At 37.0% G+C, this 23,677-nt stretch overlaps 1 protein-coding gene across 1 annotated transcript in view; it reads left to right on the forward strand.

Moving 5' to 3' along the window:
• Nucleotides 1-23,080, forward strand: part of LOC140136831 (tubby-related protein 3-like) — a 159,223-nt gene extending 136,143 nt beyond the window's left edge. The window contains exons 9-12 of the mRNA XM_072158429.1: nucleotides 2,950-3,048; nucleotides 11,554-11,641; nucleotides 21,353-21,436; nucleotides 22,681-23,080. Of these exons, the coding sequence (XP_072014530.1) occupies nucleotides 2,950-3,048; nucleotides 11,554-11,641; nucleotides 21,353-21,436; nucleotides 22,681-22,814 (405 nt within the window). The 3' untranslated portion in view covers nucleotides 22,815-23,080. The remainder of the gene's footprint in view (nucleotides 1-2,949; nucleotides 3,049-11,553; nucleotides 11,642-21,352; nucleotides 21,437-22,680) is intronic.
• The last annotated feature ends 597 nt before the right edge of the window (nucleotides 23,081-23,677 follow it).

Raw genomic sequence — 23,677 nt, forward strand, 5'->3', positions numbered from 1 at the left:
ATTGGCCGTTTTATGCATAAATAGCACGAACGTTTGGAAAAGGCCTCAAACAAATAATAAAAACACTGATACGATGATGAAATTACATAAGTCGGGGAATATCTACGTCGCAATGTTTTGTTTTGATTTTAGGAATTTGACCTTAGAATTTACGATGTTAAGACATTATCATTCGAAATCAACAAAAGATATTTCAACAGTATATGGCCACATTCTTTCTCTAGAGTGTTTTGAACATGTATTTGAAATAGCTTCAACAATGGTTTGCTGCATAATGGTAAAAACAGCCTTGACCTGAAAAAGGGCGAGTGGTACGATATTTACGGATTCAGGCTAAATTCAAAATTGGTATAAAATGTTTGGTTTTTGATCGATTACAAAAATTCATTTTTGTCATTAACAGAAATTGTGTCTGGCGTGAATTACACTACAATTTTTATTCCTAGGGCTCTTTGATTTCTTCAAGTATTTCTTGATAGAGTGAATCCCCTGGCCCTCTATAATTACGCACAAAAGATCGCCTCCCCTTAAAGCAATTTAAAATAAGACCTTGAACACATCTAATCTAATTCTTGTTTACAGCATATGACAAATGACACTCAGGAACACTACACTGATCCAAATTTATGCTTTCCTGAGCACCGTTGGGTAACTGCAACAATTATTAGAGATTTGAGTAGTAATCCAGGCCATTGATTAATCAGCTCCGGGCTACGCGAGACGCGCCAATTTAATTAGGTCGTTCGGAGAAGTTTGTGTCAAAATGAATGCCCTTAAAGGTAAAATATGGAACCCGTCATACGGAGTGTGTGTTTACTTTGACATCTTCATTATCTGGAAGATTTAGGAGAAAATCTTGCCCTGGTGAATTTTCTGTTCATTGCAAAGAGGCCTTGGCTCAATGTCATAAAGACTTGCATCACAGACCCACCATAAGTTTGTGTTTAAGGCGCTTGTGATGGGCTGGGCTGTGAGAAATGCTATAAATGCTGTGTAAAATATAAATAAACAGACCTGAAACTTTTCCTCTTTTCTGCTGTTTTCCTCTTTTCAGCTTTTTTCCTTTTTTTATTCCTGAAATTTGCGTATTTTCTTTTATTTTCAGCTCAATTTGAGCCATTTTACCCCAGTTTAACCTGTTTTTCAGCATTTTTTTGAGCATTTTCAGCTTTTTTCCTCACTTTTTTAATAAAGACCCTATTTCAGATCTGAAATAAACTAGGCAAGTCTTCGTACAGCTAGTATGAGCATAATGAGTTTATTGTACCAAGACCTTAAAAAGGATGAACTCCTCTTTTACAGCACACATGTGCGACCACCCAGTACTAGACACACATTGTGATTTGTATATTGCGTGCATTGTGAAGGAACACAGAAAAAATGCTGTTGCCACTAAGAAAGGGGACATGTATGTTTTGCACTGTCATACACTTGACAAATGAAAACAAACTCCAGACAGAACGAGGGGCTCAAACCACACATTATTTAGACAATAATACATGTCGTCCCTGGGCGGGAAAAACCTCATGTACTTTTGGCCCTTGAACATGGATAAAGCCTTGTAGGTGTAGACTTTATATTGAAGAGGTTGTTTCATCCATGTTGAAGGGCCAAAAGTACATGCAGACAACTTCCTCATTATTTACTTTTGGCCCTTGATAATGGATAAAGCCTTGTAGGTGTAGACTTTATATTGAATGGTTTGCTGCATCCATGTTCAAGGGCAAAAAGTACATATGAGGTTTTTCCCGCCCAGTGACGATGTGTGCTATTTGTTTTGAAGTCATTGCGTTAGTTCGGATGGTTTTGTTTTGGGCTGAGGTTATGCTCCCAAGGATAAATACCGAGGCCCAACACAAACCCAACAATTTCACGCAGTGACCTTAAAGAGATGCGGCAAAGATATTATTATCATTTATTACTGCCATTTTACAAATTTACTTTATGAAAATAACATTTTTTTAAAAAGACTATGAAACTATATTTTCCGTTCGTTGTTTTAAAGCGCATTTAATATGCAATGCACATGTACGCGGACTTACTCATGGTGATTACGTGTGTTGTTTGTTCAGTAAGAAATGATACATATGCAAATGTGGGTTATATAGTGCGGAATTGGAACAATTGTGCACTTTGTGGTTAATTGTGAGATATTAAGGGGGTACTACACCCCTGCTCAATTTTGTGCCCATTTTGGTTTTTTTCTCAAAAATTATAGCGCATTGGGGACAAGTAAGATATGTATATTATAGGGGCAAGGACTACAACTACTGCACTGGAAATTTTATTTCAGCACAGACAACAGTTGTGGAGTTACAGTCAAAAATGAGGGAAAAGCAATATTTGAATAATATATCAATAACTACTAGTCTTGCTAATCAATATCTTACTTGTCACCAATGTGCTATAATTTTTGAGAAAAATGCAAAAATAGGCACAAAATTGGACAGGGTGTAGTACCCCTTAATGACTTCTGTGTACATTTACATCTGCAGGTTTACAAATAATAAAATATGATTGAATCACACACATTGCGCTATTCCATTTAAAATCCACACTACCCCTGTGAAAGATTTAGCTAAAATCTTCCTCAGAAGGAGTATGAGTTTTGAATACAAGAGACAATTGGGTAACGTCCATTTGAAATGCTCACTCCAGTTGTAGAAGATATAGGTAAAGCCATAATACAGGGGGAGTATAGCTTTTCAAAATGATTAACCCTGACCAATTACATTTGACAAACATACCTCCTCTGTGGAAGATATTTACAAAATCTTCCACAGGGGTAGTGTGGATTTCAGCTGGAATAGCCCATTGCATATATTCATGGGGTTGGGAATCAGCCCTAGTGCCTTGATGCCTTACTCTCTTACTAATGCATTGAAAGACTTACGATATCTGAAATAGTTTCTTTAACCTGACCGCACTGTTTAAATTATTTTTTTACAGGAAACAAATGTTTTGGGTTTCAAAGGCCCACGAAAGATGACTGTGGTGATTCCTGGTATGAGTCTGGACCATGAGAGAGTAGCTGTTAGACCAAGAAATGTAAGTAAACAATCAAGATAATAATGAACCAAAAATGTCACTCAGGCACTGTATGCACACTCTATGGAAGACATTACTTTAATCTTCCACACCGGGAGCGTGAATTTCAAATGGGGTTACCTGAATGGGTGAGTCCATTTGAAATCTACACTCCTCGAGTCTGATATTGAGGGCATATCTTCCATAGGGGGTGTATGCATTGATATTGTCCAGTATAAATTTAGCATTAATTCTCATTAATTAGTAGTTAATTAATAACAAGCATCAAAGCAGCATAGACAGTCGATCGGAAGGTCAAACAAATTTGGTTTTGGTGCCTTGGCGTGCTAATTGTGCTAATTATTTCACATTCACACTTAATGGCTTCATAAAGGAGACAATATTTTGCATTGTGCGTAAGTTTGAAGAAAATCCATATCCAAAGCCAATAGGGTTAAGGTAAAGGTTAAATTAGATTGTCACACCTTGATTCTGATTTTAGAATTTCAAATTGACAGGTTCTCATTCCCTTGCACAATCGCAGATACAACAACTTGTCCGAGCGCATCAATTATTTAATTTTCAGGACGATGACTTGACTAGAAGTCTGGGATATCAATCAGTTCTGTGTCTGACATTTACTTGGGCCAATGTTGAAGATCTATTTGGTTAATAATTAATTCAGTATATTCAATAACTTGCAGTCAAGATGTGACAGGACAATTTTTCTGGGACGCACGTGTGTCATCTCAAAAAAAAAAAAAAAACACTGTTTCATCCAGGTCCCCTGATCTCGATTCTATGCCACAAGGGTATGATTACCCTTTTGAGACGATTCAAGTAGTGACAGGACTGTTTTTGTGAACTTGGAAAATCAGATGAAACGGGGTAATTAATTTGACTTGATTTTTAAGACATGTAGAGGCACATTATACTAGGTAAAGAATAGAATATGATGATGATGAGGTGGAGGAGACAGCGCATAGTTTTGTTAGTGCTAAAATGCCTCACAAAATGGGCTTAATCACAAATTTGTAGGGATAGGGGGTTTGCTGATCAAGAAAAGGAGATGAACAGACGCATTGATAGACTAAAGGATGTGAAATTTGATCATAATTTGTACTTTTAATGACGATGCAAAGGTTTTTGTTTTTCTTGCATTTTGTTATCACTCTGGTTTTAACAATGAAGTAGACATTGGAGATATTATATTATTGTAATTATTTGATGTCATTTTAAGTAGCACCTGAACTGTTCATGTTTAGAAAAACATGCGTTACTGCAATTTACAGTACACAGAGTATCTTTGCTATCTTCAGTAGCATATTTGACCAAACATTGCTTCACTGATATTGCCAGTGGATAGCATCTTTGACCAAACATTGCTTTTTCTGGTATTTTCAGTAGGTAGCATCTTTGACCAAACATTATTTCCATGCTATCTACAGTAGACAGCACCTTCGATCAAACATTGCTTACATGCTATCTTCAGTAGACAGTACCTTTGACCAAACATTGCTTCCATGCTATCTTCAGTGGGTAGCTCCTTTGTCCAAACATTTCTTTTCTGCTATCTTCAGAAGACAGCACCATTGACCAAACATTGTTTCCACGCTATCTTCAGTAGACAGCACTTTTGACCAAACATTGCTTACATGCTATCTTCAGTAGATAGCACCTTTGACCAAACATTGCTTTACCTACTATCTTCAGTGGATAGCTTTTTATCCAAATACTTTTTTCTGCTATCTTCAGTAGACAGCACCTTTGACCAAACACTGCTTCCATGCTAACTAACAGTAGACAGCACTTTTGACCAAACATTGCTTCCCTGCTATTTTGAGTGGATAGCACTTTTGACCAAACATTGCATCCATGCTATCTTCAATAGGTGCACTTTTGACCAAACATTGCTTACATGCTATCTTCAGTAGATAGCACCTTTGACCAAACATTGCTTTACCTACTATCTTCAGTGGATAGCTTTTTTATCCAAATACTTTTTTCTGCTATCTTCAGTAGACAGCACCTTTGACCAAACACTGCTTCCATGCTAACTAACAGTAGACAGCACTTTTGACCAAACATTGCTTCCCTGCTATTTTGAGTGGATAGCACTTTTGACCAAACATTGCATCCATGCTATCTTCAATAGGTGCACCATTGACCAAACATTGTTTCCACGCTATCTTCAGTAGACAGCACTTTTGACCAAACATTGCTTCCCTGCTATATCTTCAAAGGACAGCACTTTTGACCAAACATTGCTTCCCTACTATCTTCAGTGGATAGCTCCTTTGTCCAAACATTGCCTTTCTGCTATCTTCAGTGGACAGCACCTTTGACCAAACATTGCTTTTATGCTATCTTCAGTGGATAACAGCTTTCACCAAACATTGCTTTTCTGCTATCTACAGTAGATAGCATCTTTGACCAAACATTGCTTTCCTGTTATCTTAAGTGGACAGCACCTTTAACCAAACATTGCTTCCTACTATCTTCAGTGGATAGCACATTTGACAAAACGTTGCTTTTATGCTATCTTCAGTAGATAGCACCTTTGACCAAACACAGCTTTTATGCCAACTTCAGTAGACAGCACCTTTGACCAAACATTGCTTACCTTCAGTAGATAGCACTTTTACCAAACATTATTTTTATGCTATCTTCAGTAGACAGCACCTTTAACCGACACTGCTTTTACATGTATGCTGTCTTCATTAGATAGCAGCTAATTAGAGACATTTGCTTCCCTGCTATCTTCAGCAGATGGTATTCAGTTAACCTTGAAACCTCTACTGTGTTCATTTAATTCATCTTATTTCCAAACCACAACCACAATAAATGCAAATCCATTGAATGTACATGGTTTGACATAACCAATTCAATGGCCACAGGTCCTTCAACTTCAAACATCAAATATTATTATTGTATAATCAATTTTCAGGAGTACCATCTATTCACCTTATTTCTATGACATTTCTAGAGATTAAAACCTAGACTCCCATGAGATCGCTCATGTTCAAGAACCATCACAAAATCACATTTGTTTCATGCGAGACAATTTTTATCCTCTACTGCAATATTGAGTAGTTCCATTTTTCCCATCAGTCATGTTCCTAATATTCACCATGTCTCTGATAAATGGGGTATTCCAGTTGAAATCCACATCCCTTCTGTGGAAGATTTTGGAAATATATTCCACAGAGGGAGTATGTTTTTCAATTGTAATTGGTCAGAGTTAATTATTTTGAAACCCATACTCCCCCTGTGTTATAGCTTAAGCTATATCTTCCACAACTGTAGTATTTCAAATGGAAGTTGCCCAATTATCTATTCTGTTCAAAACTCATACTCCCTCTGAGGAAGACTTTAGGGACCGTTCAGAAATACTTTGGTGGGGGGCTGGGCACTTGGAATTTTTGGAGTCAAAACTTTTTTGACCCCCCTCCAGAGAACCTAAAACTTTTTTGACCCCCCCTCTTTAGACATATAAAACTTTTTTGACCCCCCCCCCTTTCCAAGAGGTTAAAAACAGTCTGGGGAGGGGGGCTACTCCATTTGTGCAAACTCAGTCGCAATTATAGGCCTGAAAGTTCAAGGTGTTTTTCATATGCTGTGACTTGTATGAAGTTTAATTTCAATTTATGCATTCTAATTTTTGTGACCAGTGTACATGATTAAATAAATAAAAGTAACACAAAAAGGAAATTGACAGTGGTGTAGCTAGGGCTTGTGGCACCCAGGGCTAAGGATAGGTGTCGCTCCCGATTCTTGAAATAATTATTGCGCCGGGAGCCCAAATAGGGCCTACAACTAATTAATTTTGGTTATAATGAAAGAATATCGGTCTTAAATTGATGTTTCAAATGACTTTGTCTGAAATGCAGCATAAGCGCTGAAAATTTTGACTTTCATCGCTTTTAGAGTGGCTCAGAATCGATGCTGAATTGGTCAATTTGGCGCCCCCTAAGAGTGGCGCCCAGGACACATGCCCCCACCTGCCCCCGTCGCTATCCATTGGAAATTCAGAGCAACATCTGGGCACATACTCAAGATTTTTAATACTTAAGACTTGTTTATCAGGGGCGTAGCCAGCTTTCTTGGTCAGGGTGGTAAAATATAAATTTTGGGGCAAAGACAAAAAAAAATCCTGGTTGCATCATTTTGACCCGGTATTTATATCAGTGGGATACATACATAATCACCCTTTTCTTATAGCGACTGTAGAATACATGTAAAATCTTTGAGATTCCAAAAAGGCTTTAATGGGACACCGGTAATGAGCACACGTAGCACGCCAAAAATGTATTTTACACTATTTTGGGCCATAATCGTGCATCGTGATAAAAAGGGCTTTACTGGTACATATGCGCGCGTAGCGCGGAAACATTTTGTATGTTCTTGATGTTTTGGTATTTTTTTGTTTTAAACTTTTTTGACCCCCCTCCTTTAGTAACCAAAACTTTTTGGTCCCCCCCTTTGTGCAACTCAAAACTTTTTGTGTCCCCCCACACTTTGCCCAGTCCCCCCACCAAAGTATTTATGAACGGTCCCTTAGCTAAATCTTCCACAGGGGGAGTATGGATTGTAAATTGAATAGCCCAATGAAGGGTGCAGTCGACAGATTAAAGAAAATTTAATTTCAAAACTGTTTTGATTTTTCATTTTTATGACAATATTTTAAATCTACCAGAAAATGCATCACATTAAGTACAAACAAGTCTAGTCTTGGGCCAGCCAGTCTTGACATTAGAGGTGGTATTGTGTGCATGATGTAATAACCCCTATCAACATTGCTATAAACAGAACATTAGATGATTTCATGTTGTCTCGGAGGAATGCAACGTTACGCACAGTAGATTTAGTGGATATGCAGTTGCCTATAGCATATATCGTTAGGATTAGGATCGCATCCTTCACCAATATCTATACCTGGTAGAGTATGTGCTTGCTTATCAATGTTGCTGATATTGAAGATACATTTTTGTCTTGTATTTTGTTACAGTAAATGTAATTTGGCGAAAAAACAAGCAAGCAAATAAGCAAAAACATTCATTAAAGCCACGATAGTTGAACAGGGGTTAAAGCTATAAAGTAAACTCTTTTAATATGAATTTTATCAAACCTGATTTTTTGTTATATTTGTAATGGTTACGCATGTCTCAACTTACACATAATTGAAATCAATCAAATTCAAAGCGCTTGTAGACCAACAGTGCAAATATTGAATTAGTTCACATTCAAATTCCCATCAACCACCACAGTTAGTTGGCCATTACCTCTTCGTTTAGCAAAGAAGAACAAAAGAAGACTTTTTTCCTTATGAATTAAATTCTCTGTTTTCAAGGTTCTTGCTCAAATCCTTTAGGGGGCTATCATTTTCTTCACAAGGGGGGTCCCAAATTTACAAAAAGTCGGCATCAATAAAATAGCGACCCCCCTATTTCAGCAACAAAAATTTTATGACCCACTACCACCGATACACCTTGCCCACTGAACAGGTTAAAATTGTAATGAAATCAGTCTTTTTGAATAAAATAAACACACTATCTGTGGTCATCTTGTGACTCCCTACATTTTGGACATCAACAATTTTATGACCCCCCTATTTTTCTTTCCAAAAATTTATGACCCCTTCTTTCAGTATATTTGGGACCACCCTTCCGAAGAAAATGATATGATAGCCCCCTAATAACACAGCCAAAACGGTACCAATTACCCCCTGTCCATGCCAACACAATTGATGCAGTGGTTTGGTTAACCTTTGGGCCATACGCTGCTAAATGTGAACAGCCAGATAGTTTTTTTTGTAACATTAGACAGTTTGTGATAGTCGCTGATTCATAATCAATGTTTGCAATTGTAATAACAGCTTTTCATGACCCTATACCTACCATTCAAATCTCCCCCACGGGAGGATGAATTCAGTCATGAGCATATTAGCAATTGGTTATTGTATTTGATACTCACCGATTGATTCCCAGGTTGCATTGACCGAGCGACCGTTTACAGATACACCACTACTAATGCTCTGCGTGCTAGCCATAGCCTTCAACATAAAAACAATCAAAATTTTGTGATATTTTCTCAAAATATTAAGAGCTAGCTAAAGAACCACTGAACCAATACTAGGCTTGTTTGTACTCATTTTCTTGCATTTTTCATCATGATTCCAAATGTGGTAATGAAAAATTTCAGAATGAATTTTTTTTAAATTTGTTGTCTGCAGTCGACACCCGCGTGGAGAGAGCTAAAGAGCTTTATTTCCCAAAAGACATCCTACCAAGTATTTGTTTGAATTTTAAAAGGATGGTGAGCGTTGGATTACAAAATCTGTGGTATGGAGACGGGTTAATGACAGCAAGTGTATGCTTTATGCCTTGTTATGTCTGAAAGTCACAGGGAGCTTTTAAATGACACTGCTGGGCAGCGCTTGTATAAGGAGGGCAAGGAAAGGGAAAGTGGTCACACATTCCTTATATTGGCAAAATAGATTTTTTGCACTAAAGCTCATACACGCTTGTTTATTCGCTACTTGCACGGTTCCGCCATTATGCACTATGTGCGGGGAGAGCCTCGAACTGGCAGCATACATGAAAGGAAGAATTATGTAACCTTACACAGAACGTTATGACTAGTTCAATTCCCATTCATGTATGCTGCCAGTTCGAGGCTCTCCCCGCACATAGTGCATAATGGCGAACTGCAAGTAAATGCTTAATAGTGAGGTGTTTTCGGACAATTTCTGACTTCACAGAATATGTACTCAAAGTATCATACATCTGCTCCCCCACAAAATAGGGAAACTGCCAGCAATAGGGGTCACGCAAGAGGTCAAATTTGCAATGCTACAGCATGGTTCAGCCCAGGTTAACCATTTGGCCAGAAAGTAAGAAGTTTTGCTGCAGAAACTTTGGGATTTGGCAGACTGTGGCTTTGATACAAAGTTGCCATCCCTTTTTCTCGGCAACCACTCCTACGGCTAGGACTCAACGTCTGCAATGGGCTATTCCATTTAAAATCCACACTACCCCTGTGGAAGATTTAGCTGAAGTCTTCCACAGAGGGAGTATGAGTTTCAAATAGAATAGACAGTTGGGTAACTTCCATTTGAAAGACTCACTCCAGCTGTGGAAGATATAGGTAAGCCAAAATACTGGGGAGAATGGGTTTCAAAATGATTAACCTTGACCAATTACATTTGAAAAACATTCTCCCCCATGGCAGATATTTCCAAAATCTTCCACAGGGGGAGTGTGGATTTTAAATGGAATAAGTAACCCATATTACTTAATACTAGGAAAGTGATTGAAAATGGTAAAGCCTCTGTTTTCATTAACGGAATGAGTTTATTACAAAGAAAACTGTTTACTAAGCTGAAAATTTGAAGTGATTTCAGCTTTGAAAGCTCAATTGAAATTGACTTGCGAGTGTGAACTGAGTTCTGAATCAATATAGAAAGATTTGATTTGATACTTTTGAATGAAATTGTATATGATGATAGATTATAATTAAGATCAGCATCTTCTGTGAAAACAAGGATACATATAGAGCATTGACTTGTCACTAGGAGCCACAACATGCTCATCTATCAGGGCTAGCACTTCTTTAACCCCAATACATTTGCACATTCATTGAATGACCTTTGAAAATTTGGGTACAAAAACTCATACTCAATAACCTGAGGTGAAATATTGCCCTATTATTGTTTAATTGAGGTTATCGAACTATGCCATTGGGATGAGGCCATTGTGGTCCATAGTGTATGTTTTAGTTTGAGAGGAGGAAATAAAGAGGGAAAAACACAAGTTGGTGAGATATGCATTCAAGATCTTTGAAATCTTGAAAAATGGTAGCAACTGACATCAATCTTGATTATACATTGCCACATGCAGCAAAATGTGCCGCATAATGGGCTGTTCCGGGTGGTATGCTTACAACTTCTACGGAAGACATGACCTTAATCTTCCACACAGGGAGTGTGAATTTCAAATAGAATTGCCCATTCAGTGCCCTCTGCTACAAAATGGGATATTCCAGGTAAAATCCATACACCCATATGGAAGACATTACCTTAATCTTCCACGAAAGGAGTGTGAGTTTCAAATGGGGCTCCCTGAATGGGTGACACCATTTGAAATCTACACCTCCTGTGTGGGAGATTCAGGTCATGTCATCCATAAGGGGTGTGTAGACTTCAAATGGAATAGCCCAATTATGTTATAGAAAAACAGCAAAGTATGTTTTGTAGCAGGCTGCTGTTGGTGTGGTAACCCAGACTCTAGACACTTTGCTAAATTTAAGCTTTATAGCTGTAGCTAGGCAGTATTTGATCAAAACAAAGATTCAATTTGAAATGTTTGACCCGCCAAAAATAACAAGACATGGCAAATTTCACATTTCACATTATTAAAAAAAATTGGGATTTCTTTCAGAACTGGAGCTAGTAATGAATACATTTCAATCTCTTCATTATATTTGTATTAATGGAATTTTTTTTTCTTCTTCCATTCATTATTTCAGGAGCACGAGTCATTACTGGAAAGGTTTAAGGCCAAGAAGCTGGAGAACTTATTGGAGTTACACAATAAAACACCAGTTTGGAATGATGGTAAGTAGGGCTGTTGATACGAAATTGCATTATTTGAGATTTTTTGGACGGATTTGGAGAGTCCCTTGACCTAGAGCCAAGTGCTGCAATCATTTCACACACAAAAATTAAAAATTGCAAAAACAGAAAGAATTTAAGAATTTTTTTTTTTAGATTTTGCATTTTTGGCGAGAAATCACAATTTGTGTTTTTTTTTGTGGAAAATTGGCCTCCAAAATCACATATTCTTAGCAGGCCTATCATATATGAACATATATGCATTCTCATCACAGCATCACTTGTAGCTATCTCTGCTATCACTTAAATCACACCAAACTGTTAGTTGTATGAGCTATCTAATTCCAGCTGAGATCTATACAATCAGTTAAATGGCTCCAAAATTCACTGTCTTATCTAATATAATCTATCCAATTCCATATAGTCACATAGGCATCACACAGGACATGGTCGAGTCACATGTAGCATTTTCACGACACGTTTATGCGGATTATACTTAGTAGTCCTTACAAAACAAATTGATGTACAGTAAGCCAAAGAATTAAGGTACCAGTTGTGTTCACCACCTGTATATCCTAAACAAAGACAAATATGTCAAATTAAAACAAGCAACCAATACCTGCTCTCTTTAGCTCTCATTTAAGACCTTATTTGTTGAAATTGGTGTACAATTAAAGACACGACAATCCAAAAACCTAAGGAAGAAACTAAATCAAAAGTTGCAGTTTGCTCCATTGCAAGCCCTATTGATTTGTACACAAAGTGTTCTCGCTCGAACAAGAGAATTAGCACAGTGCCTCCATTGATTAGCACGTTATCACCAGCATCATGCTTTCATTGATTTGAACACAAAAGTGCAACTTCTGGTTTTGTTTCTTCCCTAGGTTTTAGATCACTGTTTTTTTAATTTCTCAACCAATTTCAACAAATAAGGGCTTAACAGAGAAACTAGGTATTGGCTACTTGTCTTAATTTTGAAATGTTTGTCTTTGTTAAGGATATATTGAGGTGAACATAACTGGTACCTTAATGTTTTGGCTTACTGTATATCATGGGCGGTGGAGCCCATCACATACTTCTAGAGCTCACCACTGAAGGTTCATTTTGATGCTACACATAGAGCCCACTACTGAAACCAGAAAAAAAATGTGTATTTTACCAAATTTATCCTTAAAGTGTCCATTTTGTTGAAATTTTACTAAATCAAGCAAATTCTGTAAATTGCCATCCGACACTCAAATTCTGCTAGCTACAACCTGATGCTGTATATATAATGTGATCAACCAAAGGTATCAACTAACATGCAACAATATATCAAATGTGACTATTTTTCTGCTTAGTTTGCACATTGTTAACACTATGTTGTGCTCAATGGCGGTGCCACGGGGGGGGAATACCCCCAGTCAGAACTCTTGCTCCTGTTGCCCCCCATAAAAACCTAGAATGACAACAATTTAAACTTTTTGCGTTAATTCTGCGCACATTTTGTTGATTTTTCCCACCTGAAATTCACTTTGCCCCCCCCCCAAAAAAATCCTGGCGCCGCCACTAGTTGTGCTGAAAACAACATCAAAATTAAGTTATACTAGATTTCGCGGTTCTCGGGTTGGGTGGTACTCATAATAGGCCTATCTCTAATTACCAAACACCCGTTACTCATATACCTGCCCTGACCTTTTAAACTATTATGATATAGGCCTGCGTCTCTTTGTGATCAAGACCCAAATTGACACAACTCTGTTTTGTAGCTGTGATGCTTACTTCGGTATCCATAATCTGAAACCAATCGTTACGCCTCTTCCAAGCCCTGAGTGCCCTGCTAGTACATTGGGGGACCCCGAAACTACCCCCAGTATTTGGATGTAGGCCGTTACTAAAGTAATGAAATCAATCGGGAGAAATGTGAATTATGAACGCGGGCCTAATATAATGGGTTATAGGCCTTAACCGGTCCGGACCGCACTGCACCCTCACCGCACCCGTCCGGTACTCGCCAAGACACGCCGTTGATACTCCAGCATTCCGCTCTGCGTAGCACGCGATAGCTCCACGCCACGCAATAGCCATGGACAGACGGACAAACTCTCTATAATTAGTATTAAGATAAGTTGCAAGTTGTGAGATTTTAACAATTTTAGTATCCCCATTAAACAAGCCTGCATGCTTATTTTGGTACTTCTGAAAGTCAATTTTCACAGAATCCAGTCCATTTTTAGCTTTGATCACATCACATTTGATTAGTCACGATAGCAATGAACATTATATTTTGTTGAACTGAACTGAAATGTTTTTTGGGGTGGTCAATAGATTCAATGGAATAATCTTCTATTCAAAATGAAGATGAATGTGCTATTTAGTGAATGCTTAAATGAGAATCAATGATTTTCTTGAATGCAGTAGTCATAGGGTCACCATGTTTAAGGTCTGTAAATTGAGGATGTTTACACAGAGCTTTTAGGTGTAGATTAGTACAGATATGGATTAGTGATATTCTTTTTATGCAGTAGTCATAGGGTCACCGTGTTTAACGTCTGCAAATTGAGGATGTTTACACAGTCGAACTTTGAGATGTGGATTAGTACAGATATGTATCGGTGATATTCTTGAATGCAGTTAGTTACAGGGTCACAGTGTTTAATGTCTGCAAATTGAGGATGTTTACATAAAGCTTTTAGATGCGGATTAGTACAAATACGAACCAGTGATTTTCTTGAATGCAGTAGTCTCAGGGTCACCATATTTAAGGTCTGCAAATTGAGGATGTTTACACAGAGCTTTTAGATATGGATTAGTACAAATATGTATCAGTGATATTCTTGAATGCAGTAGTCATAGGGTCACCATGTTTCAGGTCTGCAAATTGAGGATGTTTACACAGAGCTTATAGATGTGGATTAGTACAGATATGCAGATTTTGATCTTATTTAGGTTGCAAAGTATTATATCTGGGGCTGTATCTTAACATTTGCCCTCACATCACTGGCGAGTAATTTTTCTGTCAGCAGGTTTACTGATTCCACACGGGTGTCGACTGCAGACAAAAAGTTTCATCAAAAATTTAAAATTCAAAAAATTTCAGAATTATACATTTTCATGACCATATTTGAAATCAGCATGAAAAACGCATTACAATGAGTACAAACAAGCCTAGTATTGGTTCAGTGGTTCTTTATTGAGATAGCTCTTGATATATTGAGAAAATATCTGTAAACTTGGGACTTTTATGTTGAAGCCTATGGCTAGTATGCAGAGCATTAACACATGCTCTTATCACTGGCGAGTAACTTTTCTGTCAAAAGTAGGCCTGTCTGAGTATTTTTGAAAAACCAGTTTTGAATAATCAAATTGTTCCATTCAGGAATAGGATGGATCAAATGAACACACAGGCCTCTACTCTCTCCTGCAATGTGTGTGTGGTACTTATGTAATGGCGTAGATAGATTGCGGGGCGTGCGTCCGGCCTTGTTTCACCGATTGACTGGTAAATTAGAAGTGTTTTAAAAGCTTTGTGACATTAGCTCCGTTCAAAATGTCTCTCAAGTGTTATCTGTGATCTGTCTGATCTCTTCAGACATTCATATCATTGGGCTATTCCATTTAAAATCCACACTACCCCTGTGGAAGACTTTGGAAATATCTTCCACAGGGGGAGTATGAATTTCAAATGGATTGAACACATTAAGCAGCTCTATTTGAATTTCATACATCCTCTGAGAAAGATTGAACATGCATCTTTCCCTGAGGGAGGGTGAATTTCAAATGGAGCTGCTAATGTGTTCATTCCATTTGAAATTCATACTCCCCCTGTGGAAGATATTTCCAAAATCTTCCACAGGGGTAGTGTGGATTTTAAATGGAATAGCCCATTATGCCTGCAATGCTTTATGTTGTACAGTAATTAAAGGTTATAAGACCAAGTTGATATCTTGTTGTACAATATTGTGTAGTAGTTTGAATTTGGACCGTAAACACTATTTTCGGTGACCCGTGTGCATTGTAAATCCACGTTAACCCTAGACTATGCCATAGTCGATTTTTGATAAATAAAAATATGTGATTAATCATGATGAACGCATTCAGTTGAACTCGAAATTATACTGATATTTATTACATCAAAATACTAGTATAAAATGGTTATGAAAAAGTTTATATAATTATATTTGTGACAGTTAAAGTAAAGTATACGTAGGCTTATATTATTGAATGCAACATATCATAATGGCATAACTATAATGGCACTTCAATACTGAACAATTCTAATTTTAGAATCTGCCAGTTTATTATTCGCAAAAGCCCGAGTTAGTAAAAATCGACTATGGACTTTCACTTTTAAGCAGAACTTTACCCCGGGACTTCGTTTTCTAAAACACACTGTCAATCATACTTGTTTATCAATCAAATCTAACCACAGGACTAAGCATGGTGGTACAATACGCGCTAGATGCGTACGTTCATCCACCAACTTTCGCGCCAGCACAAAAGCGCCGCATTCCATTGATAATTGTGTACCATGTATAGTTAATGGTACTGGTACGCGCCGGGAGGGTTTAAACAATAACGAGATCTGGGCGACCAATCACAAGTCAGATTCATTTAAAGTTGCATTACATCATGACCAATTTTAGTTAGGCCAGAAATTGGCCTAACTCTCCATTGAGTCCCGTGTTAAAAATGTAAACCGCAATCCAAAGTCAGTAGTCCACTTGGGAAGCTAACAAACAGAGGGAGTAAGGTGACTGAAAAGATCAGATGTGAAAATCTATCAATTGTGCACAAATAATTGAATCAGAGTTTTAAGCTTAAATGTAATAGCCAGAGTATGCACAATTGGCAAGTGGACTACGGAGAAGTCTACGTTAACCCTTACACTGACATCGGAGGTGGCCTGTGTGTTACCCACGTCCACGCATCTGGAAGGGGAGGTGCCCAGCCTGTGGTAATTTGTGGTGTTGGGGTTAATCTTGGGCAAACTGAAAAATTGAGAAAGCTGAAAAATCAAGTGATACAGCAGGGATTGAACCTCAGTCACTTGTACTATATTACCGGAGTCCATAGTTGGTGCTCCCACTATCTCACTGTATCTTAGTGGTCATTAACTAATGAAAAATGAGGCGGTGTATATGTTTCACCCTATCAGGGTATATTAAAGACACACATAAAATTTGCTAGGATTGTAAATAACGATGCAAGCCCAAGAAATTATGATTTAAATGATTTACAAAATTTGTTGCAATGGCAGAATTTTTCTTTGCACACAAATGAGCACATTTCACACCAATTTTATCTGTTGAATTGGCATAAAATGGGCTATTCCATTTAATATCCACACTCCCCCTGTGGAGGATTTTGGAAATATCTTCCACCGGGGAAGTTTGAATTTCAAATAGAATGAACACATTAGGCAGTGCCATTTGAACTTCATACACCCTCTGAGAACTGAGGGAGGGTGAGTTTCAAATGGTGTTGATTTCCATTTGAAATTCATACTCCTCCTGTAGAAGATATTTCCAAAATCTTCCACAGGGGTAGTGTGGATTTCAACTGGAATAGTCCAATTACACTTTAAGTGACCCACATTACTTCCTCTAATGCTGTTGATCGGTCCAGTTTTAAAACACTATGTGGATAACCCGCAGCATGCGATCTGTCCAATTGAATTAGTAATAAAGAAAACAAAAAAGCCGAACGAGAATGATGATGATCAAAACAACTTGTCAGCATCAAGTATACCTGGGATAAGAATTAAGAAGTCGACATCCCTCTTGAGTGGGAACTGTTAATGTCTGCAAACAGGACATTGCATATGTGTGGGTGGGTGGAAGACTTTGTTTTAAATGAATTGACCTACTTGTACTAGCTCCTCCGATACCTGAGTGGCCTGTTAGGATCGGCCATATCTTGAATATTTTACAGTTGGATGTGTGTGATTGGTTGTGCACGCGCAGGGGACCTTTTTTTTTCACGTTTAGCGTCCTCTAACTATGGTACTACATGTATGATGATTAAGAACGTAAAAGGGACATGTTCCAATCTTTTCATGTTCTGATTTCTTACATTCAAATAATTTCCCCCCCGATTTTGAGTTGTTTCGCTCCAGCCCTTTCTTATATGAGAATTGAAAATGAAGAGCTTGTTTCCAAACTATGTTAAGTCCACAACCACATGTTTCTTATTTACTTGTGTGATACAATCACAATTACTTTGACAAGTTTGACATTAATAGCAACAATGAGTTGTATCATCAACAAGCCATTATTTACCACAACAATGCTGCTTAACAATATGCAGACTATTGTTCTTGTTTGGGAACCAAAGGCCTCACACAGTATTTTTACTGTGCATCCATCCACTGTTTGCTTTGTAATGGTGCATCCAACTGAAATTACTATATCTATAGCATCACAACCCATTGTAATATCGCACAGGTAAATCAGAAACATGTGTTTGTGGACTTAAAATGGTTTGGAAACAAGATCTTCAAATGTGTATAACAATGCCCTATACAGGGCTGCCAACTAGTACGAATTTTCCGTATTTCGTATGGAAATTGGTCAAGAATACGGGAGTACGGATTTGTGTCCTAAAATACGTTTTTCAAAAAGTTTGATATATGTATTAAAAGTAAGGCTATTCAGAGATTTTCACTGCTCAGTATTTGGCAAAATACAGACCTGCCAACTGTCCCCAATCCCGCATTCCAAAGTTTAAAACCGAAAATATGGAACGTGCCACATTTCCGTCCATTAATAAATAATATAATGTGCATGCACGATCGGTAGGAAAACGATGTCGGAATACATCTTGTAGACCTATTCTTTTGCACAAATAGAGCTAAATAGTTAACTAAATACCTTCAGAAGACATAGCATAGTAGCAGTTGCATGTTTATAATGAAAAATATTAATGTGCATGCACAATTCGAAAGTCAGGAAAAATTGTGTTGAAACCATCTTGTAGGCCTATTAAATAATTTGTTTTATTTGTATTTTATTGGGTTTTTTTATTAACCATCTAACTGCTACATCCCGTGCTACATTATGCTATGTCTTCTGAAGGTATTTAGTCAACTATTTAGCGCTATTGGTGCAAAAGAATAGGCCTACAAGTTGGTTTCCGACACCGTTTTTCTTTCGACTTTCGGTTGATGCATGCACATTAAAATTAATAGTTAATATGCCTACAAGAGTCATATCTCGAAATGGTGCATGCACATTATTATTTTTCATTAACCATTCAACTGCTATGACAGGTTATGTCTTCTGAAGGTATTTAGTTAACTCTGTAGCTCCATGGTGAAAAGAATATTTAAGCCTACAAGATGGTTTCCTACATTGTTTTTGCTCATGACTTTGGCACATTGGGGTGGGGATGGTCCGGGGGGGGGGGGGGGTGGTCCACTTAAATCAATGAATTATTAGTTTTAAATTGGGCTTCACATATGTGTAAGTCAGATGCATAGGTCATATAATATAATAAAGCCAGTGCAAAAGTTTAAAAAATGCTTCATACATGGTTTAGTATAGGGAGTGGACATTTCAAAGTGCTGTAACTTGGAAATGGAAGCTCTTTGAAAATTAGTGTTTCTCATGAAAACATGCTGTTTTAGGGTTTCAAACAGGTTTGGGAATGATAAAAAGCTGGGGCTTGAACACCCACCCACCAGGGCACTGCCCCTGTACTTTTTTACATGTGTCTAGTGACAGCTGTGCAAAAGCGCCCACAACGGCGACCTCTTGTGATTTTTTTTTTTTTTTGCGACTTTAAAAAAAAAAAAAAATTTAATCCTTTCACTACAGTGCTGTGATTAAGCCAAAAAAGTTGTTTCTCAGGAATATTGATTTTGAGATATAGCCAGTAATCCCTTTCAACTTTCTTTGTATTTTATTGTTTTGAGTAACACTAAAATGCCTATATCTTGAGAACCGTAAGTATATTTTCAAAATACGGATTTTGTATGCAAAATACTGATTTTGAGGTTGAAAAATACTGAAATGTGTTTTTCAAAGTTGGCAGCCCTGCCTATAGGATAGTTCACAACATCTAAACAAAACATCTCTCAGGTGTAAAATTTTACTGGGGTAACGAGAAAAATATGAGCTTTCTTCTGATACCAAAATTACAGTTTTGAGAAATGGGGGATGTGGTTGTCGCTCGGGTCACACCCAGTGTAAATGAATCTTAAAACTTCAGGATGAAGGAAATCAAAAATTATTAGAAATATAAATGGAAAAAATGTTTCTTAAAGTTAAGGAGCCCAGTTATTTAGGAATCAAGCAAGAAGTGGCTGCTTGAACTCTTCATGTGCAATGATGTACCCATTGAAACCCTGTTAATTATTGCATATCAAGAAATAGTTACAAAAATGACATTCCTTACCAAGGATGCCAAGCAACAAGTAGCAAAAGCAGCCATCTCATATTATTTAGTGCATTTGCCATGGACTCAATTATGATGTAGAATAAACAGCTAAATTGGTTGTGCTCTGATATTGTTGTACATCATGCATACTGATAGAGTTCTTAACCCCCTGAGCACTACCTGCTGATCTAACATTGCCACTGATTGGTCAATTACACGATATCTTCACTTTAATCACCAATCAAAATGGAGCTTTGCAAATAATTCACCCAATTTTTTTGTGTGGTGAAAATATTCTAACAAAGTTGCTGATAGGTCCAATTGATAATGAAAACTTCTTTTTGGCCAATCGGCAGGTAGTTCTCATGGCGTTAAAGTGGGCCAGCCAGCCAGCCAGATTCAGCTAGGAATCAACTTGACTCCTAAAGACTAGACATCTTGAGCGTATGGATAAATAGATAAATAAAGAAATGGCAGCTATTTCCAAAAGTTATGTATATTATAGGGGCAATTACTTCATTGACATTTCAGTGCTTCAAGACAAGTGGTTCATTATATGTTAAGAAATGAGGTACATACTAGCGGTACCTCTTTTCTTATCATAAATAATGTACCGCTTGTCTTGAGTCACTGAAATTCCTAGTGTAGTAACTGGATTCCTTGCCCCTATAATATACATAACTTTTATTATTTTTTGAGAAAAATGCAAAAATATTCACAAATTTATCAAGGGGTATAGTACCACCTTAAGGAGACGCTCTTTTCCCAATAAATTAGGGTCCCTTTAATGATCTGTATGCTAGCCATAGGCTTCAACATAAAATGTCCCAAGTTTTGAGATATTTTCTCAAAATATCAAGAGCTATCTCAAGAACCACTGAACCAATACTAGGCTTGTTTGTACTCATTTTAATGCATTGTTCATGCTGATTCCAAATTTTTGAATATAAAAAACAAAAACTGAAACTTGTCATATGCAGTCGACACCCGCATGGAGAGAGTTAATAACTGATTATGGGTGGCACATTAATGTGATTTGAATGATTTGCAAAACATCATAACAACATAATAAATGATCACATTTTGAATCATTAAAACCATGTGCCAAAAAATAAATGTTGAGTTAATTGACATCAAATAGTATGGGGGTAAATTTCTGTTAATTATTAAACCAGTAACCTATATCAAAGTACCTTGAACAGTGTATCAATCATCATTATGCTGGGAAGGGAATATATTATCATCAATACCATTGCGATATCAAATTTTACTAGGTTAATATGACCGGCATACCACACAGCTAGCGCAGACTGCAAATCAAATCTTAATTGGTCCTGTCTGATTTTATTGTTACAGATACTCAGTCGTACGTACTCAACTTCCACGGCAGAGTGACGCAAGCATCGGTGAAGAATTTCCAAGTTGTCCATGATAATGATCGTAAGTATTCACTATTGTAGATTCATTGTGAACGGGACTTCTGTTGGCATGGTTGTTTGACGTGACCATTTATTAATGTTTCTAACAAGACATTACATAGCTGTCAATTCTAGACCTTTAAAATACCAACACGAATATACAAATATATTTTTAGCTATTTTTGACTTAGATTTTATTTACTTTATCAACATTTTCATCTTTTTCTGCCTTTTTGTGGTTATTTTTATAATAAACTGTATATTTGTGTGTAAATTGAGGGTGTTATATATTTAAATTTTAATTTAGCCCAATAATATGAGTTATTCATGATAAAAAGTAGTTTGAAATTTCCTTGCTATATGTTGCTCATTTTTATGATGTTTTAATGTCGTTATACAAGTGTCTACTACCCCTTTTAAAGATGCAAACAATATTTAATGTAAATAGCGCCATCAGTGTTCAACCTTTCTTTAAAAATTAATACAGTTGGAAAACTACACTATGCAAAAAACAAACAAATGCCAAGTTCAATAAATATGCAAAAAGAAGAAGGGAAAGACACAGTAAAATAATCCCCCAAATTCATATTACTTTTTACTGTGGATTATAAAATGTTCGCATCAAATTGAAATTTTAACCCTGCTAATTATTTAATTTTGGTTTGTCTTCGAATTAGGACAATTTAAATTTGTGTCTTTGTTAAACCTGTGTTGATTGAAGCAGTTTTTGTAGTAAAACAGGGCTGCTGTCCTTGTTTTCTTGCATGTGGTAATACATGTTGAATAAATGAATTATTTATGTGACACCATTAACAAGCTGCTGGAAGTAATGCATAACTTTGACCTCAAAAACAGGTGGCCTAGCTTAAGACAATACCCTTGGCTTGCAAATACCATAAAAATTCGATAGTTAGCATATGTGCTTACTATCGAGCGATATTGAAAACATGAAATTGTACCAAAGTCGGGCGCTTTACCAATTGTGTGAGCTAAATGGGGGTTGAGACACAAATTTGCAAGTTTACTTGTTCGTATATAACTATGTGTATCGATGATTTGCTCAAAACCCTTTACACTTTTGTGGATGGGGCACTCCATGTTTGCATGTTTTAAAAGCTAACTATGGAGTTACGGTATTTGAGCCCTGCTGGAGTTGAACATCTTGGAGGCAATATTCTGTATTTTGAAAATCAGTATTTGCATATTTCTTTTTCATTTTCCTTCAAAAATAACGGAAAACAAATTTTTTCATTCTCTCCTCCACAGCTGAATACATCATCATGCAGTTTGGCAGAGTAGCGGAAGACGTATTCACGATGGACTTCAACTACCCTATGTGTGCTGTACAAGCCTTCGGTGTAGCCCTTAGCAGCTTTGATGGGAAACTAGCGTGTGAATAAGCAGCCAAAAATTGAATTTGTCAATCACAACTCTACCCATTTTGAAAATGAATTGAATAGTCCATGCAGATTAGTGAATGTGATGTACTGAACATTACGCCAAGATGTGTGGAATTTTGAGTGCTTAATGTCTGTTTTAAAAATAATTATATGAAGTACCCATTTCCAAAGACCTTCACAGGGCACATGTACGTTACTATTTATTTTGTTGAACTAATTTTAAGTATGAGTGAAATAAGACGAGTTATAACTGTGAGAGTATAATTGTTGTTGTCTTTAAAAAAAAGTAAAATAAATGAATGAAATGAAAAGGTACGGTAAGAGAGAAATGTTCTTTGCTAGTTCCCAACAAATATTGTGTTTGTGCTTGAAAATTATGAAGAAGAAGAAAAAAAAAAGTCACAAGTTTGCAGGGGGAATTGCCAATTACATTTGCCTGATTATGCAAGGAAGTGAAGAGTTCTCTGTATGCAATAATAGGAGTGTGTTAAGCTACATGGAATTCAAAAGTTTAACTTATGTAAGATGTTGGGTAATGCCTCTGTAGTGGATCTTTGAGTAGTTTTGTCATACTTGAAACCATCTTCAGACTCTTTTTTTTTTGACAAGCTTTTATAAATTCTCTTTTTCATGATATTTAAAACACCTTTCTGCAGATATTGCATAATCTTGCGGCACTTTGGCTGTCGTAAATTGTTAACCATGAAATAGTACAGCAAACTAAAAAATGATGCATGGACTATTCCATTTGTGACACAGGGGTGATTGTATGTCTGTGGCCTTCTTTGTAGAGCGTAGTCCTCTAAACCAGGTCTGGGGGTAATTGATCGTATATTAGACAGCAGATTAATCGGGAAAGTAAA

The sequence above is a fragment of the Amphiura filiformis genome, chromosome 17 (assembly GCF_039555335.1).
Source record: "Amphiura filiformis chromosome 17, Afil_fr2py, whole genome shotgun sequence".
NCBI classification, from domain to species: Eukaryota; Metazoa; Echinodermata; class Ophiuroidea; order Amphilepidida; family Amphiuridae; genus Amphiura; species Amphiura filiformis.